Raw genomic sequence first — 19,389 nt, 5'->3', positions numbered from 1 at the left:
CAGTAATAACCTACTTAGCTAAACATAGCATATTGCAAAAGATGTGTTCTTGAAGGTCATAAACGTCCCAACAAACTGTAGATTATAACTGATATATCTGAGAGAACACAACAAATGAGAAGCCTCTGGAAAGGGTTGTCATACTGAAAAATTACCAGACACGGATATCGGACATGGATATTTTTGTTTTCCCATTTAAAATCTTTTATCTATAATGAAACAGCAAAAGGGAACAACTCAATGCTATAGATGCTTTTACATTGCAGAGCATAGATCCTCATCACTCATCTCAGCTCTTTACAATCACGCCACTGCTGCTGCTGCAGGGTCGCTTTTAATGTCAGCTCATATATAGATAGACTAATCAACAAGTGTCCAAGTCCTATTTTGAGCAAAGGCCAAAGAGAAGTTTTTACGAGTTCTCCTCACCTTAAAGAGGGTTTATGTCTTTTGATTGTGCAACAGCAGATCTAAAGGCTACACATGAGTATAAACCCAAAATAGCAAGGGAGCAGAGTGCCTCATGCTCATCAACATATATTTACTCAGCAAGTTGAATGCAGAAAACATTGAGAAGTATGGACATCGACATACAGTGAGTGTTAAAATATGTTTTATGATGCATGATTATGATTTAACTGCAGTTTCATTTTGCTTCAACTGCATAGTGGATCCAGTTTGAGCTTTTTCCACAACTAACCCACTAACAAAATGCCTTTCAGGCTTGTAAATGTGTACTTTCCCCTCTGAAGTATTGTACAACTTGCCCTATTTTACTGTGTGGATAAGGCCACCATGCTATTTGAGGAGTCAGTGGGCTATCACTTAGAGGGTGTTAAACAGAGGGATCTGGGTTAGAGAAGAAAGACCATGTGATATTTGGAAACTACTGTTTGCACAACACCAGTGATGCCATAGAAACCATATAGGCTGCACGCAAAGGCCACATGTTTGACCCACAAAACAGACAGCTGTTGTAAGAGTTTGGGAATGTGGCGCTACTGGAAGCATGGTCATTGTAGATCTGCATCTGCATTACACACCTATGAGGAGACAGCTATATTTCTTACAGTAAAGAGGAAGGTATGAGGGGCAGGGAGACAGGGAGTTGGCGTGACGGAGGGAAAAATTGTGTAAAAAAATTATCTTCGTGATAGGCGAGATTGTAGAGGACAACGTGTAATTTGCGTGGAAATAATGTGCATCCAGTCGAGGGGGGAGTGGCAGGAGTTTCAGATTAGTGGCAGAGGTGGAACAAGTACCAGAGATGGAGGTGGAGGGACGGCCAGACAGGGGGTGAAAGGGTTTAGAGAGGTTGGCTGAAGGATGGGGAAGAGGCGGCAGATTGGATGTTTTGAGGCAGAGGGGGGTGAAATAACAGTGAGAAGCGACTGGGAGGCTTAGACAGACCCACCAGACAGCCCGCCCTCTGCAGGCCCCGCTGCACCTGTTGTTTTTCAGGAGCGAGACGCCCCGCGGGAGGGTGGGAGGGGGGTCTGAGTTTGAAGGAGGGGTGTCTTTTGCTGCCTGTGACTCAGGAGAATCTGAGCAGGCATGTCTAGAGAGGGAGAGCTAAAGCTGAGCAGGGACATTGCGAGGGAGCTGAAGGAGGGGGGATGGGAGCTGTGCTGTGAGTCAGCCGTTGCTAAAAAAGGAAACTGAGCGACTTCCACGGGGGACCAGCAGGGTAAGATAAGACAAGTGGTGAAACAGCACTCCTCGGCCGGGCCTCTCATTCCCTTGAAACAGAACATAAGGTGACCGAGGACTTTGGGGAGGGACTTGCATAAAAAGCACATCAGGTTTCACCTTGTATAATCATGCTTGACCTGGTGGCTTGCCAGTAGATATCATATTTTATCTAGCATTTAATATAGCGCTTAATAACGAACATGAAAAGGGACTTTAAAGTAACCAAATCACCTGGGATCTCAATTTCCAAGAGGTGTTAACATCATTTTGTTCACCCGTCTGCATCTGTTCTTTGATAGACTGTTATTTAATGAGGAAGATGCTATATTAAGACACAGCAATTCATGCAGACATATAATCAATTCACCACGTAACTTAAGGTATTAACTGCAACATGTTTGCGGTTTACATGGTGGCATTTCAGCTTCTTTTTTTAGGGCTAGCACAGGATTTCACCCACTCTGTTCTGGAGCCGGATCATCTGTGACATAACAGAGAGAGAGAGAGAGTGTCACTGGTGAAAAAATATCTCACATTGCTCCCCTCGAGCTCTCAGAATAGAGCAGAGCACACACCACTGCTCACCATGGTGAGGAAACGCAGTAATCGGAGTTGCATAGCTTTACTTTTAGGTTGCGTGGTACATTTTGAACAAAGAGGCGAGTTGGTAATGTCAGGCTGACTTTGTTTTTCTCCTTGGGTCCGTGTCATGCATAGTATCTAGAGCCATCAGTCTTTCTCACATCATGGTTATGATAATAAGAAAATGCCAACTCATGTAGTGTTACCACAGCTGTTGAAGCGTCATTTCAGTCACATCTGGTGATGAGATGGAAACTTTAGAAGTGAAAGAAAACAACGTGGATGCACGAAATACAGCAGATGACACATGCTGGTAAAAAAAAAGAGAGAGAGAGCAAGAAGGGCATCTGTCCAAATGCAATGTGTCAAAAATGGACTATTTTCCTTGTGGCCTGGCTCTGACAAGATTTCAAAGTATTATAATCAAGCCTGACAAAGCGTTCTGTTTACCTCTACTGGCTGGGATGGCGGTATAAGCAGTGGAGCATGGCAACAGTATAGCTGTAGGCTTTCTAATCCCTCTGCAGCCTGAATAACAGAAATCAAACTGACGTCATTCTCCACTGAGCTTGTTTTTTGCATGAGCTCAGTTACAACGACCACTTTAGGGCTGGATTTAGTCAACGCCTCATCTTATGTCTCACAAGTGCATTTAGAGATTAAGATGCCCCAGTTTTGTACATACAGTACTTCTAATTGGACAATTAAAATGAGACCTAATATTATCTCCAGTCCCTTGAACCTGACCCCTTCCTTTAACTGCATATATTTTTGGCCATCGCTAAAAGAGGTGCAAAATGTGCAGGACTTTTCCCGACTGTAGTAACGGCAAGGTCTTGAACTTGTGGCGCTGCGTAAGAGCTGCCAACATGCCAACGGAGTGCAGTGTTTGTGTGTGAAGGATGGCTGGAGGTGGAATGCTGACCATGCTGGGACTTTGGTATGGCAGGGATGGGAGTCCTGGCCTGGGAACATAGCACAGTGTCACTCTAACTATCGGGTTCCCGTCCATACTAAATATGGAGGGGCCACACAACAGCCCATACAGCTCCACTGAGGATATTTAAAAGGATTTTCAATTAGCACCATCGTAATGAATTACACTCAATCCATGAATCAAGGCTGTAGTGCTATTGCTACTGTTAGCCGCATCAAACTGTCCCTTTTTCTTTAAAAAAAACTATTTAAAGTTTGCACACTACTCAGAAAAAAGGCGACACATTAGCGAGGTGAGGACAGCCTCTGGAGGCTCGAGGCTGAGATTAGAAGAGGAATCTGACATCTGTCTGTCATGGAGAGTCAAACAGTCAAGCGACAGATACTGTTTATGTGCTGCAGCTGCTGTTAACATGCACGCACTGTATCAATATTCATTTAAAATGTTTTTGCAGTGAAAAGGCATGTGCACACGTGTGTTGACAGAGATGAGATCCAGGGACAAAAGGTGTCTGTGAGGTTCATCTTAATGTTCTCTCTCCGCTGAAGCAAAATGACAGCAGGGTAAATAAACAAAATTAAAGGTCTTGCTTTGTGTCATGGTAAGGCATTTTGTCTTTTTTTCATTGTGGTGCATTCAGCGAAGGTAAACAACTTGTTCCCGGCAAGGTCGAAAAACAGTCCGGCTTTCAGTGACGAAAAAGCAGCAGCCTCTGCTGTCAGCCTCCTCATGCAGAAGTGCTTCAAACTGGAACGAACCAGCTGCCAAGAAAGATCATGAAGAAAAAGCCCTTGAAAAAAAAAAAAACATTGCTTTCCCCCGCTGCCTCTCCGTTCAGTCTATCTGTAGCTCTGTCTCTGTTCCTTTCTTTGTGCCTATAGAGAAAAACAGAGCGAGTCTGTAGTCAGGACAGATGGCGAGCTGGCTGCAGTGTGTGTGTGTGTGTGTGTGAAGAAGGCCTGATGGAAAAGTTCAGTGACTTTGATGTACTTTCCTACAGGATGTATTAACTGAAAGCCTGCAAACACACACCTTTTAAAAGTCACTCTTTGAAGTCTCCACTCATTTGTCTTATTGTTACATCATGACCTTCGCTGTGCAGAATGATGTGTGTGCAGACTAGAAGGCCTTTGCACATTCATCTACTGAAAGAGGAAGATTTCTCTGTTTGAAACGTGCGTGTACGTGCATGACCTTTTTGACAACACAAGAGTTTGCGTGGGTGAGATGATGAGTTTGAAGACAAGCTATGGCCTACGATACTCAGCCAGTTGAGGTTGTGGATGTTGGTGGGGGTGCTGGGAAGGTGGAGCATAGAAAGGCTGTGATAAGGTATTGAGGATAGCCTATAGAGTGCTGTAGAGTTAATTGGGCAGGAATGTTACGGTTTGGTTTGAGACTGGCTTGTGGAAAACTAGTAAAAGAATAGGATAAATGATTTATCCATGCAAAGAGAAGAATTGCACTGAATTGTTAACTATTATTTAACCATTCAACCAACTGGTTGAAGAATAAGCACAGAAAGAAAGGTGAATAAACTGATTTAGATTTAGAAGTGTGTGTCAGCAATGCTGGGAAGTAGTGACCTTCCTCTTTGAACTTTGAACTTAATTTGGTAAATAAGTAATGTTTGACACAAAGCAGTGAGATTTGCAGAGAAGAACGAATGTTAATGATAAATAAACAGTAGCTAAACTCTGTCAATTATTCAAGTCATCAGCTGCAGATGTCAGGCTGCCTCTTCAAAGGGTCAGGCTGTATGACATGGATGTTTCTAGTGGGATTTTATGATGCCAGGAAAACAATTAAACTTTGTATTCCTTTAAGCTGACACATGAGGATATTATATTACTCCGACTTTAATAAAACAGAGGTCACAAATTACTCAGATACATTTATTAAGTCATATCCCTGTAGATCTGTCCCTGCATGACATTTTCAGACCTGTAGTAATATTGGTTGTTCCATTGTTTCGAGGAATGTGTGGGCTTGCATGGATGCTGCACTCCGTGCCTCAGTGCAGATATGTGTGTGTGTGTGTGTTTCTATTATGTCACAGTGATGATGTGGCACTGGCAACCAGGCGTACGGGGGCCTCAGTCCAAACTTCCCCCTCCCCATCCGTGCTGAACGTGCCTGGTCACAGCAGAACCGCTGGATCATAGGGGCTTCTGGGTAGTGGGATTAGCTGGTGAGAGGAAACAGCTGAGGCCTGTGTAGCGTCAGCACTTGCTAATCAACACTCCCACCATACACATATACATGCATGCACGCCGCCCCCAATCTGTGCTCTCCCTCAATAATCCCCCTCCTCCTTTTTCTGCAGGGGTCAGACACCCACAAAGGCCTGGGCCCACAAAAGCCAAAGGGGGGACGGAGGGGAGGAGGGGAGGGAACAAAGGCACACTGAAGTGCTTGGTCAAAGCTGACAACGCTGCTGAGTCATCACTGGTTGCTGGCTCAAACTGATAATTTGCAAAAATTCCCAGTAAAGTTGATGAGCTGTCACTTTGTACTTAACATGTCACTTTGGGATGAAATGTTTAGAAGCTGTTTTTCCTTTCTTTACAATCCAGTTACTGCCGGTTCCTGCGTCACAGAGGACATTTAGATATCAAAAGCTGCATTATGCAACAGCAATGACATTCGTGCTCTTTCAGAGCATTGCGTTCCAGCTTGACCTTCGAGACATACAGCGCAGCACAACGCATTCATTCACATCCGACGTGATCGAATTTGCCGAGCTCATTTGTGCATGCATGCTCGTATTTTCCAACTAAATCAATTAGTGACGTAGTACACAAATCGATGCACTACGAGTTAAATTGATTGACTCACGAAAACAGACTGTTGAACATTATGAATAGGTCAAGTGTTGACAAACTGCTACCAGAATGAGAGCAGCCCCTATTAAAAACAGACTATGTTAAATATTTACGTCATTTATGACAATAAAATAACTACTTGCCAACATTAACATAACTTAAAGGCAAACACACATTTATGCAAATCAGACTTGAGTGAAAAAAAGAGCTCAATAAAAAGTCTTTATCTGTTGCTTGAACATTATGAACTGGAGATTACGAAAGATTATAGAAAATTGTTAGGACATTTAAGTTTCGTGCTCCTCCATCATTGCTCTGCAGCATGCCCTTTCTTATGCATGCATCTTTCAGCAGGGATCAATAAATCATGTGTTTTGTTATAGGTGGACCGGTGACTGTGGCTCACTTGGCCCGTAGCCATCGACTCCTATCAGGTTTCACTGAGAGTTTCCTAGAGAGGGGCGCCGTGACTCATCCATATTTCTATTCAAAAGGCGCAACATCTAAATTATGATTCAATATTTTTTTTAATTTTGACACACTCATAATTAGCATCTAACTCATCACAAATGCGTAAATTTAATCAGATTCCAACAACTAACCCTGCCTGGTCAGCATTAAAAGATATGTGTTGCATGCAAATTTCAAAACCAACTGTTTTCTTAGACGAGACATTTGAGGAACATGACCTATATTATTTTTTCTCCACCAATAAATCTTAAGCAGTCACATAATTCACATAAATTGTACTTAAACAAAGAGGAGAGTGCAGCTTTTCTCACCGTCTTTGCCCCTCCTCCTCTGACCTGAGGGATCCTTGCATTAAACCCCTGGACACTTTGGTCAGAAAGACCAGTGTGGACATGTACAAACAGAAAGAAAAGAGGCCTCTGTGTCACGTTTGTCTCAGTTTTCGGAGACAAGAGCAGATATTTTTTATCTCTGACGTGAAAAACTGGCACATGCCCTAAAAACAAAGTGCAAAGTGTAAAAACAGTGTGTTTTTCAATGAAGTAGCAAAGTTTTGCTGTTCAATGAAAGTCCAGGTGCAGTTTTTTAAACCACCTCCAGGGGCAGTGTTGCACCATTTTTTAGAGGATAATCTGGGTCCAGCAGAGTGGCAACCTGTTTGCTTCTAATCTGAAACTGTCATGACCCAAATAACATAGATTTGGGGTAAAGCGATGGGTAATGATTAATCATTTGCAGCTTCATTTGAACGCTGTTTGCTTTACAGTTGAAGGGGTGTTTTGTTGTAAATCTGTCTGAGATTCAGTGCTCAGGCAAAAGAAAGTGTATGCTTTATCTTCACTAATTCAAGTACATTTATTTATACATTATGGTGTATAGGGTGCACTTGTATAATTGTGTTGCACAGAAATCCACACATCACAGTCCATTGTAATTTAGAACAAAACGTTTATTCAAATCAAAAGGAAGAACTAGACAAAAGGTTAAACCATTCAGAACGTAGTATATTCATAGAATATCTATACATCGTCATGATTGACAGACAGAAAAAGGTCAAAACAAACATACAAATGGAGAATGAAGAAAAATTCAGTGAGTGATATTGCACTTTGTTTCTAAAATGTTTCAGATCCCGTCTCCCAGGTTCTTTATCTCTGAACATTTCAGTTCCTGCCTTTTATTAAGGTCAGGAGTTTAGCTTAGTTTTGACACTGGACTACTCTGCGGCCCAAGCAAATGGACTATGGAATTGACCAACCTGAAACAAATATGTAAGCTTATTCATTACCGTGTAGCGCGATTCAGTTTCCCTAAGATAAAAATCCAAACAAAGAACTGCAAAAAACAAATAGATCAGGATAGTTTAATGTGGAAGAAGCTGTTTGTCTGCTATCCCATGTTACCTAAATGTTTCTCAGAGGGTGGGGAGGGTGCTGATCAACAGCTGCCCCCCCCAGGCCTGAGGGCGATTAGACTAACTCAGGAACGTCGCTTGTTAAACTAGGAAGCAAACTACATCAATGCCCAGAAATACATGGAAATAAAATAATAGTCAACCCTCATCAGCTTCAGAAAAATAACACAATCGAGAGGCCTGTCCAGGATGTCATTTCTTTAAAACACTTGCTTCTAAAAAAGGACTTTTTTTTTTTCCTCTTCCCTTTTTGTCCTTTTATGAATAAACATGGAAAGATCTAAAACATACGGATATGTACAAACATAATAAAAAGGAGAACAATAGTTAAACGTAGACACTGAAAAATGAAGAATCATGATCAGGTCTTTTCTGTGTCAAGGCCACTAAGATAAGATCACTTTAATAATCTGCAGCTTGTCGTTTACTGTCAGAAGCTGTATATTTAGTTGCCAGCTGGATCTCGATAAGAGCGTGCACACACACGCACACACACACGCACACAACACATACAAACTTGTGTCAGCTAAAATGTAAACTTTAAAAAAAAAGTCACTAATCTTAAAAAAAAAATTAAATAATGCATTAAAGTCCTACACAACACTGCTTTACTGAAAAATCCTCTAGTATAACATGGTTAGTACCAAATGGTTTTTCTCCAGACCTTCACCATTGAATGCTTTTTTTTTTTATTATTATTATTTTATCAAAAAGGTGCTGCTTTTCTTTTTTTTTCCTGACTATGTCAAACCTCTGTTGCAACTGGTCTTTTTGTGTTGAATGAGTTAGAAAACCAATGTATTACTCATGTCAACCTACTACTACTTGTTCTGACCAGTCTGAACAGAGGTTTAGCAACGTCCCCAGCTTTTCATTTGTGCTGGGTTTGCTCCTTTAACGCAGAAGCAGCGTCACTCCTCTTTTTCCTTCTTTTCTTTTTATAGCGAGCATTCTGGCTTCACTGGTCTGGTAAAATCTAAGTGTTTGTTGGATGAACTGGGCAAATGCAGCAGGACAAAAAGGGAATGTGATAAATCTCAGAAAGCTGCCTTGCTTCTCTGCAGTCTATTCTCTCGTTTTGGTAGTTTTAAAAAAAAAAAAAAACGTCATTATTTTTAACAGTGCAATTTAAAACAAAAAAACCCAACATTTTTTCTCTTTTTTTTCCAACCGTTTGGCAAGTGAGACGACCACCTGAGACAGTGCTTTTTGGGCAGTTATGCAAGCCTGGCTTGCCCTGAGATAAAGAGTAGAGGGGCTGCAGGTAATTAGGGTGAGGCGAGTCCCTCCGCAATGTACCACCCTCTCCGATCATGCACACACTCACACACAGACTCACACTTTTCTCCTCAGCTACAATTTGAGCGGCAAATGCAGGTCTGCAACCCTCCTAGTCCAAATCCAGAGCAACCTCAACACAAAAAAGGCTAAAAGCTATTCTACGATTGGAGCTAAATACAAAAACAACAGAACTAAACTAGAAGAGGAGGGAAGCCACACGTGGATCCAAGCTGAGGAGGCAACATCTTAAAGAGCTTCCAGATGGAGATAATGTGCTGCAGTTGTTTGTAAAAGTCCAGTCTAGTCGTTGTAAGTCACTGAGGAAATGTCATAAGGAGAAAAAGAAATATCTTAAAACAAATTCAGTGCATTGTTCTTGTCCTTGTCAATCTTTCTTTTCTTTTTTCCAAAATCCTGTTCTCAGCGTTGCTCAAAGTTATATGCAGATAAAAGTCTTAAAAGTTAAGCCTGCAGTCTCATATTCTTAGTCTGGCGCATTACAAGGCTGGAACCAAACTATTAGTGATTTTTTTTTTTTCTTCAGTTCTCATTAAACAGAGCCACACAACTCAAGTAAAGAATAAAATGTGCAAAACAAAAATCCAAAAATGAGGCAGGAGGACCTAGTCTTTGCTCTGTTGTTGACTGCTGAATGCTCTCATTCATACAGACTATATGGTGGTTAGAACGTTGTTATTTTTCTCTCTTCGTGCCGTTTTCTTTAGGCGATTCTGCTGAAGTCGGGACATGATTACTCCTGCCCTTTGTGTGAGAAGCCATGTCCTTATGTGCCATGAGTACAGAATAATCAAGGGGTTAAAGAAGAGCTTGGTAGGCTGAGGCTCGCTGATTCTTCATCGTCAATAGTATCGCCAGGGCTCTCGCTACCAGTGGGGTTTAGTCACACAGACTGAATATGTGTTCATCTGTATACATCCATCCCTCAGCAGGCTGACACAGGAAGGAAGCGATGCCCCAAACTAGTGACTCCTATTTCTCTCGCTGAGGGAAGGCAGGAACAGATTTGTCCAACCCAACTCAACTGTCCAAGTCTTTGTTGGTTGGTTGGATGCTTTGTTTTTCTCTTGATGGCAACAGCGTTGTGTGAACGTCGCTGTTGGAGAAAAATAAACAAAGCTGAGCCTTGCAAGCAGGTTTCTGTAGAGATCCCCAAGTCGGTCAGGGGGAATTTCAGGAATACCCTTCAGCGTGATGGACAGGCGTCGAGCCGGCGCTCCTCTGTGCGTCTGGCATGATCTGGATTAGGATCGATCTGGAGTGGGGGAGGAGAAAAAGAGGGTTTATATATTGAAACACTTTATTTAATTTAGTCTGTAATAGAAATATATATATGGACTAATTTGGTGCTTACCTCAGAGTACAGAGGAGGAGGCTGGAAGCGGAACTCGTGAATGTAGGCGAAGAGAGGTCCGTCCAGCTCCTCGCGGGCTGCTGGGACGTCCAGACTGCTCCGCCTCTGCTCTTCTGTCACAATTTCTGCATAGCTTGGAGGAGCTGCAGAAGAAGAGCGAGCCACAGGTTAGCATTCTTGGAAAGTATAATCAAGGAATAGTTATAAATCTGTATCGTGACCTTGAGATCCGACCCTACCTTCAGGCCTCTCAGGCAGCCCCATGCCCAGCCAGCTCATGCTGCACTGGCTGCTGACGCTGGAGGTCCGGGAGCCGAAGGGGTGGAGGGGGATGGTCCCGATGACCAGGGGCAGGTTCAGGGACAGGTTTATCGCCCCAGGTATGTCCACGTAAACCTGACATGAGGACACCACAGCAGGTTAGAATATGCAAGTCATTCTGAGGTAGAATAAATGTGCTGCGAGCTAGTAAATGAAGGGGCTTTGGAGCTGAAATGAAACAGCTTTTTAATCCTCTATAAGATAAAAAAAAACATGCTAGTCTAGACTAACTGGGTTTTGCAGTCGTTCAACAATATGTGGGTCAATGACTTGAGGTCGGTTGCTTATGCAAGGTAGAGCCCGCGCCTGGTGGCTGTCTGTTCGCAAGGTAAAGAGGTTATAAGCACCCTCAAGGCAGGTGTTACCAAAGATATTCTGGGCTAATGCTCTTAGCAGCATGTGGAGATAACACCTGGTGCAATCCAAAGGCCAAGATTTGGCAATGCGAGCTGAGTCAGCCAGGTCCTTTACCCTGAGGGAGTTGTTGTTGGCCTATTAGGAAATATTGATTCTGTACCGATAATGCTGCTGAGTAATGGTGATAATAAGCACAAGAGGAGACTGTAATGAGGGCAGAAACACCTATTCGTCTATGCCAATGATCTCTGGCAAACAAAAAAGAAGAAAGGGGGAGTTGTGTTAAATGGGGTGAGAGTGGCTCAAATACAGTAAGACAGCACTCACCATGAGGGAGTACTCCACTCTGATGATGCTGCAGTCCAGGATGGAGGGCGAGACGGGTGGGATCTTCAGCATCTTGCCGCTCCAGGTCTCCGTTTTGCCCGAGGACAGAGACTCTCCGCGCAGGTTGGCAACCAGCTGCTTGACCTCCTTCATCTTCCCTTTGGCATAGAAGGTCTGGGTCTGGTAGATGGCTGCCTTTGGCACCACCATGCGGGACGAGCAGTTCTCAATCTCAGCAAAGATCTGGATCGACTCTCCTACAGAGTCAGAGAAAGGTAGAGGAGAGGTTAATTGACGTTTCTTTACATTTCTACCAACGGTTAATCATCTTTTGTGTCATTACTGTTCAATGCAGTGATCTGCACAGTATGATACTTCTCTTAACTTATTAATACATGACTAACGAGGTTATCAGTTGCATTATGAATCATTTACTTATTCTCACCTGGGGTGTATCCCTTCCTTTCAATTTTGGCACTTAGGGAAATAGGACCTGAGGTGCAGAACCAACAGCAAAGCGTCTTGTCTTTCGTGCCGGCCTGTGGTGACTTAAGGACAAAGAAAACTGTACGTTAGCAAATATCTGGAGATTTTTTTTCTTCATATTCCCCACCACAAAAGTTGGAAAAATGGTTGATAATAATGTACAGACTACTCTGTTCCTGCTATGCATTCAGACTGAGTCTCACCAAGTACAACGACTCAGCCAATTGAAAGACATATTATAAACTTACCAGCAATAATGGAGTGTTGATGTCAATGTGCTCAAAAACTGTAAATTCCTTCTTGGTCTTCATGGGCAGGAGCCATGGCCTGTGGAGTTCTGCCTTTACCCAATAGCGCACACTGCCATGCTTCCCTTCGAAAGAGGTAGCCAGAGGTCTACAGGAAAGAAGAGAGGAGGAAAAAAAGAAGAGATTATATTAACTGTCAAAAGCTCACATAGGGTATTTAATCTCTGGCTCAAGTTGTAGTATCGAGACACTTACGTCTGTGGAAGCTCGAGGCTGAATGCATACTCATGTCTTCCTGAATGGATAGTGGTGAGTCCTTCCTCCGAGTTGTCATCGTCTGAAAAACAAGGAGGACAATATTCCAAACACATGTATACCATACCTGGGCAAAATGCTCTACGAAGGCATCTGAAAGTCATACCAAAAACACAGGGTGGGGGAGACAAAGAGAGAATAAACGGATTTTACTATCATTATCTGTCCGTAAAAAATAAAGTAATGTATTGAGAGATGAGCAGCAAGACTAAGAGCACACCAAAAGAAGTTGTTTGAGGTGCCAGAAACTGAGCGTGCAAGAACAAAAGCTACATCCCAGAGATGCCATATGATGGAAATACATCGGCTATATGGGGCAACAATAAAACCCTAATCTGTCAAAGGACCAATGTGTTTTCCATTCATCTCTGGAAAAACAAGTGAGCATCTTTTTTTTTTTTTCCAGAGAGAGGAGAGGAGATTTGAGCATAGTCAAATTGCTCATAAAATGTAAAAAAATATTTTTTATTTAAAACAATAAGAGTGCATTTTGAAGAGCTGGGTCGACAGGCCGGTTGTGCTTCTGCCAGCTCAGCACTCCCTCCCCCTAGCAGCAGCAGCCGTGTGGTAAACAAGTGCAGAGCTGTCAGTCAAACCGGCAGACTCCAGCAGGAGGAGACCGGCCTAAACCGGTGTGAGCAGCTTCCCACAGCAGCTCTTGCTCTCATTACGCATTCACTGTGCGACGCCGCAGTCACTACTAACAAGCCTGTTCCGACACACACCGACCACCAACTACCGCAGTTTGCCACCGTTTTTATCCATTTCAGCACCACAGTTTGCATACAGAGAGAAATGTAGCTTTTAGTCTCTGAGCATCATTTTTGGCGTAAAAAAGAACGTTCGTTTGCAACAATGTATCTCCTCATTTGCTGCATTGGCTACAATTTGCCTTTGAAATGCAAAATGCCCTAACAGTCGAGCAGGAATGACAGCTATAGCCAAACAAACCCAGTTCACCTGCTGCTACACTATAGTAGGCTGCTGCTGCAGAGTTGACCACAAACTATTTGTCCATTCAATGATATAAAGATGTTGCAGATGGACGCAAAACACCAAGCAAACCATTAAATATGCACACACAGGCGCTCACAATGGGTGCTTTTTTTTTACCATCAAAAACAAGCAGCAACCATTCTGCAGATAAAAATGACGCCAATATGTCTGAAACAAACAACACTGCTGACAATTAAGCATGCTACGTCATATTATAATCCAGCAAAAACACATTTATGTGCAAAGGAAACATATGCAATGGAAACAAAGTATCAGCTTTTGCAGCTTTACTGTTTTTTTTATATATATTTTGTATCAAACTGCATGTACTCATCCTATTTTCGCAGGTGTTTTTCTTTAATTAAAAAGTTGCAGAATTTGCTGTCACTCTCTGCAAAGATGGTGATGTCATTGGCCACACACATGAGCACCTCAGCCAATGACAGGAGGGGGTTCAATGCTCTTAGCTCCGCCCCCTCCCTGGTCCAGTTTTCTGAACAGGATTGAACCGCTTTGAACAATAGGGTGGAAACTTAAGAAAAGCTACAAAGAAACAGCCAAATATGATGCGTTTCTGCATTGAAAATGTCTAACAAAGACACAAATGAATGGCTGCATATTACTCCATCGCCCCTGTGTGTCAAAAAAACAATATAATGATTGCTTTATGCATGAAATACTGTGAAAAATAGAGATGCCCGAGCTGCTGTCATTCATTCTGACACCTTGGACACAAACAAGTAAGGATGGAGCTCTATGAGGACTAATGTCATAAAAACTCATTTATACCAACATCACCATGTAAAAGAGGCTATAATATACAAGTCAAACCATTTTTTTCTATTGTATATTATTTCTGACATTAACATCATCCTCCAGTGAACCTGATACTGGATCCAGCACAAAGAGCATCTTACAGACAGTTTCTTTTAAAACTTCTGCTATAAATAAGATAATAAAAAACACACTCTTTCTCTTACCTCTCTCGTGCCCAATTAAAATATCTTTGTGATTGAGATATTCCACTTCTTCTGTGTAGTTTTGCGTGTAGGCAGTGTTGGATCCAGCGTTTCTAGATTCAGTCCAACGAACTTTAGCAAATCCTTTCGCGTGGATTTTGAGAGATTTCACGCGGATCTCTCCGGTGACTTCGATGATCACCCTCCCTGAGACGCAGTCCCCGCTGGAGAAGACGGGGACATTGCTGTCATTGAGACAGTCGTAGCTCACTGTGAAGCTCTTTACCTTTCCTAGCACCATGGTGGAAAGAGATGAGGCTTACAGAGAGCTTGAAATTAAAAAAAAAAGGAGCCTATGAAAAAATAATTTCATAAGAAAAAAAAAAAGGGGATATGCAGTGTTTTAGACACTGATCAGTATCTCTGCCCTGCAAAAAGCAGGAGGCACGATCAGGTCTTTCTTTGCGAGCAGTTCATTTGAGATGGTGTTGATGGCTGAATAACAGCAAAGGATGCTGTTATCGTCCGCCTCTCTCTCCTCGTTGGTCTCCAGTCAAAGACAAGGAAACCCCCGTAGCTCAGCTCACTTTAAGCGACGGGGCTGTGTGAAAAACAACCTTGTGCGCATGCGCAGCGCATCCTCCTCAGCTGCCCCCTCCTTCCGCCTGCTCCTGGAACAAGAGGCAGAGAGAGAAGTGTGGCAATGAGCCAGATGACAAGTTTGGTCAAACAGCTGAAAGACTTGCACAAAGAAATAATCACCACACTAGTTTTTATATGTGAGATTTTACAGGTCATTTATTATATTTTTAAATACACTAATGCATCTACCCATACAGTATCATCCATGCTTATTCACACACTGTAAACAATTGATGTTAATTTACAGCAGGATTTCAACAGTATTAACCTGCATTCTTAAAAAACAGCACTTTACTGCTGATCAACTATCTAAAGTATCATCAGTAACAGTTTCATTTAATTCTGGGACTTGATCTGCACATGTGAGGCTTGTACATTGTACATGATTGTAAAATCAGTGAATTAGCTTTATTGTTCTTCACTCACATGTTGTTATGGTTTGCATTCTGTGCTTGTAGCCAGCTATAGACAGACATTTTGGGAAACGTGTCAACAAGTCTATTATAGCCTTTTTCCTAACAAAGGGCCTTTAATTGTATTTAGTGTGACTATTCCTATGTCTGTAACCTGCTAAGTCTATTCATTTAGGCAAAATATAATGTTTATTAAAATGTATGTAAAAAATACAACCTAAATAGTGCATTAAAACAAATCAGTAAGATAATGTAAAAGAAAGGTGAAAAACAGCTATATAATGTATCTTTAAACAGTAAATTAACTGTAAAATACTGTGAAATTAATAAAAAAAAACAGTTCAAACTATATTTTTCATTAACAGTACAAAGCTGTAAATTTCAGCGACAGTATAATAATGTTAATTTCACAGTAACATAAAGGCAACCCTGCGGCCAGTTCTTTACTGTTATTTTACTGTGAAATTCTTAACAGTGCAGGCTTTTCATTCAGATGACAAGTTTGGTCAAACAGCTGAAAGACTTGCACAAAGAAATATTCACCACACTAGATTTTATAGGTGAGACTTTACAAGCAATTTATTCTATTTTTAAATACACTAATACATTTAACCATAAAGTATCATCCAGGCTTTTCATTCAGAGATTGGATATGACGAATAAATTTGTTGATTGCACGAGAAACACATGAAAATACACATCTTTATAATAGGTGATTATATGATAACCATTCATACAGGGTCCATCACATCAGAATCTTTTAGCTTCCAGCCTAATGTCTAGGCATATAAGTGTCTACACACTCATTTTTTATATAATCCACACATGGTCTCACATAATATCCAGGCACACTACATACAGCACTACAGACAACAACAGAGCTGAATCTTTCATGATGCCTGCAGCATAGACCGCGTATTGCTAGATATACTATGTAACCCTACGATTTAAGGCGGAGCATACTTCCAGAAAAGCTCTCTATATATTATTTATTATTATCATGTACTGTTTTTGTATTAAGATTAAAATGATCCATGCACATAGACTATGGGGGTTGGGATCTCATTGTGTTGAACTCACAGTTTTCAGAAAAACAACTCTGAGGCTCAAAACGCCATCTGGTGGCCTTTAAGGCGTCTTAAAATGAGCTGCAGCATCACCTGTTGAATCATACTGTAACTCACTGTGCTTTCAACAAACAATTCATGACTGTAAAACAACCCTTTCAATTCTAATTCATTGTGATTATTCAGTTGCAAGGTGCCACATATATTCAGCAATACAATTTGCAGATAATGAGCATTTAAGTTACAGGAAGTAGGTGAATAATATCTGTCTGTGGAGGTCCATGGTTGCAAGATTTAAAGTGCAAAATTAAAACTGAATGGTGTTTAATTAAAACCCACCATTAAAACAATTAAAAAACAAATCATATTCCATGCTACCTCCTATAATTTAAAAAGTGCATCAAGTACATTCATATGAGGTGTGATTTCACCATTTATTAGCCTAACTGATTAGATAGTTGGTCACAAACATTAAGACATGCATCTTTGTGATACTACTACTATACAGTGAGACAATAGTATGTATCCCAGTTGTGGTCATGACAGTGCCAACTCAACAAAATTGTGCAGCATAGATGTTTTGTTAAACGATGAATGCTGCCCTCTAGAGTTTCAACTTTATCATCACATGTTCATCATCTTCATTGTAAAATTCTACAAGAAAACTCTTATTTTGAAAACATAACCAGGATGTTTACACCATGCCCCTAGACAGGACAGTAAAGAGGAACACTTTTTCATCCAGTCCAGACAAACTTCTTGATTTTACGCCAGCAAATCACCAAATGTAAAGGAGGCCATGCGTAATGTAGTGTTGGCTTTGATTGTCCTGTTTCAAATTTATGGTCAAAGTTTGTGCCGAAATGGAACCAAACCCAACATTGTGATGGTGATGAGTGATGCATTTGTAAGTATGAATTAAGTTACATTACAGTGCTTTACTTGTGTATATTATTGCATATTGTTTATTCATTTTATGCTAAAGATTAAACACCATACAGAGATGCTTTATTTAGCAGATTTAATCCTTGTATTTAATTGTTTACTTCAGTGGCTTTAAAAATGTTTCCTCTTTCTGCAGGATGGGCGTTTGACCTTTGATCCTGGCAGCAAAGTTGTGCAGCTGCCATATGTAAACTACCTCAGGGAGCTTGGTGCCACATTCCTCAATGCTTACACCAACTCACCCATCTGCTGCCCCTCAAGAGCAGGTAAGTTATCCACTAAAAGGCACCGAGGACTTCCCTTTAAAGTGAAACTAGAAAGATATTGTAGTAATGATGTCTTTGTTCCCCAGCAATGTGGAGTGGTCAGTTTGTTCACCTCACTCAGTCATGGAACAACTACAAATGTCTTGATGCTAATGCAACAACATGGATGGATTTGCTGGAGGCGAATGGATATCTTACCAAGTCGATGGGCAAGCTGGACTACACCTCAGGGAGTCACTCTGTTAGGTAGGCAGACGTCTGATTAATGTGGTGTCAGATAGACTTTTGTTATCTCTATTCATGAAACTATGATCAATAACACACCCATACACACAAAAGAAGTGTTAGTGACTTACTTTATGAGTAATAAGTAATAACATACTCTGTATGTGGGCAGCTATTCTTCAGAACAGCGTGAATCATCTTTTTGGATGCTTGTCCTTGCGTGTTTCTTTCCACTTCCCTTTTTTTGTGTCTCTGCCTGCATCTTGTTGGTGTTTGTGTAACTTCTGCAGTAATCGAGTTGAGGCCTGGACACGAGATGTTCAGTTCCTCCTGCGGCAAGAGGGCCGGCCTGTTACGCAACTCGTTGGGAACATGTCGACCGTAAGGATCATGAGAAAAGACTGGGAAAACACAGACAAGGCTGCGCAGTGGATCCACCAGAGAGCCGCATCCTCACACCAGCCCTTCGCTCTTTATCTCGGCCTCAATTTACCTCATCCCTATAAAACCGAATCCCTGGGGCCCGACGCAGGAGGATCCACCTTCCTCACCTCACCATACTGGCTGAAAAAGGCATGCGTTTTATTTCCCCATTTCTTGAATGTTTTCTCTCCATTATTCCAGAATTACATTGTATGTGTTTACATAAATCACTATAAAGTCTTATTTTACACACACAGGTGTCTTCCGAGCTCATCACTGTTCCTAAGTGGCTGCCTACCGCTGCCATGCACCCTGTCGACTACTACTCTACCTTCACCAAAAACTGCAGTGGTGTTTTCACTGAGGAGGAAGTCAAAAGAATAAGGGCCTTCTATTATGCCATGTGTGCTGAAGCAGACGCCATGCTGGGTTAGTTGACAGCAGTAATTCACCAGGGGACAGACTCGCGAAGCAGGAGGTAGTGGTTTTGACAGCTGACTTTAAGTTTAACCCTCATCTTCGAGACTCACAAAGATGGCTCAAGTTCAAACCAAAATCTGTTGCCAAGGTAACTAATGAGGCAGCAACGAAACTACAAGGAGCAGTTTTTTGTATCAGGTTCACAGATCCAGACATGTACTGAAGAAAAAAAAACATTAGTCACCATTCTTACAGGATCCCAACATGGACAAAAATACAAGTACTAAAGTAAAGTAGTGTTAGAGACAGAGAAACTTCCTGTGACGGTGTTTGCAGCACAGCCAGCATACCACACTGGCTATTAAAACAAGGCGTAGCATAACCGGCAACAGCAGATAGCTAGAT

General features: G+C 41.7%; 2 protein-coding genes across 3 annotated transcripts in view; one reads left to right on the top strand and one right to left on the bottom strand.

Moving 5' to 3' along the window:
• Nucleotides 1–7,435: 7,435 nt before the first annotated feature.
• arrdc3a (arrestin domain containing 3a) lies at nt 7,436–15,149 on the bottom strand. 2 transcript variants are annotated; one of them, XM_037777205.1, is made up of 8 exons: nt 14,605–15,149; nt 12,569–12,650; nt 12,314–12,461; nt 12,025–12,127; nt 11,580–11,836; nt 10,814–10,970; nt 10,575–10,717; nt 7,436–10,475 (listed from the first exon to the last, which is right to left on the bottom strand). In XM_037777205.1, exons 1-8 carry the CDS (start codon nt 14,882–14,884, stop codon nt 10,407–10,409), a joined length of 1,239 nt encoding a protein of 412 aa, XP_037633133.1. In that variant the 5' UTR covers nt 14,885–15,149; the 3' UTR covers nt 7,436–10,406. The 2 variants fall into 2 exon arrangements, with proteins under 2 accessions (XP_037633133.1, XP_037633134.1); XM_037777206.1 differs by lacking the exons at nt 12,314–12,461; nt 12,569–12,650; nt 14,605–15,149 and having other exon boundaries at nt 12,015–12,127.
• A 2,233-nt stretch (nt 15,150–17,382) lies between these two features.
• arsk (arylsulfatase family, member K) overlaps nt 17,383–19,389 on the top strand; it is a 3,705-nt gene continuing 1,698 nt past the window's right edge. Inside the window, exons 1-5 of the mRNA XM_037776596.1 lie at nt 17,383–17,612; nt 17,787–17,916; nt 18,003–18,162; nt 18,432–18,714; nt 18,822–18,993. Coding sequence (XP_037632524.1) covers nt 17,505–17,612; nt 17,787–17,916; nt 18,003–18,162; nt 18,432–18,714; nt 18,822–18,993 — 853 coding nt within the window. The 5' untranslated portion in view covers nt 17,383–17,504. The remainder of the gene's footprint in view (nt 17,613–17,786; nt 17,917–18,002; nt 18,163–18,431; nt 18,715–18,821; nt 18,994–19,389) is intronic.

Source organism: Sebastes umbrosus, chromosome 8 (genome assembly GCF_015220745.1).
Source record: "Sebastes umbrosus isolate fSebUmb1 chromosome 8, fSebUmb1.pri, whole genome shotgun sequence".
Taxonomy (NCBI): domain Eukaryota; kingdom Metazoa; phylum Chordata; class Actinopteri; order Perciformes; family Sebastidae; genus Sebastes; species Sebastes umbrosus.
Note: the sequence above shows the minus strand (reverse complement) of the source record. Positions and strands in the feature narration are given on the sequence as shown.

Coding starts and splice junctions, on each gene's coding strand:
- arrdc3a (XM_037777205.1), bottom strand. CDS start 14,884: ATGGTGCTAGGAAAGGTAAAGAGCTTCACAGTGAGCTACGACTGTCTC. Junction 12,128..12,313: donor TCAACACTCCATTATTGCTG/GTAAGTTTATAA, acceptor TTTGTCCTTAAG/TCACCACAGGCCGGCACGAA. Junction 10,718..10,813: donor GCTGCCTGAGAGGCCTGAAG/GTAGGGTCGGAT, acceptor CTTCTTCTGCAG/CTCCTCCAAGCTATGCAGAA.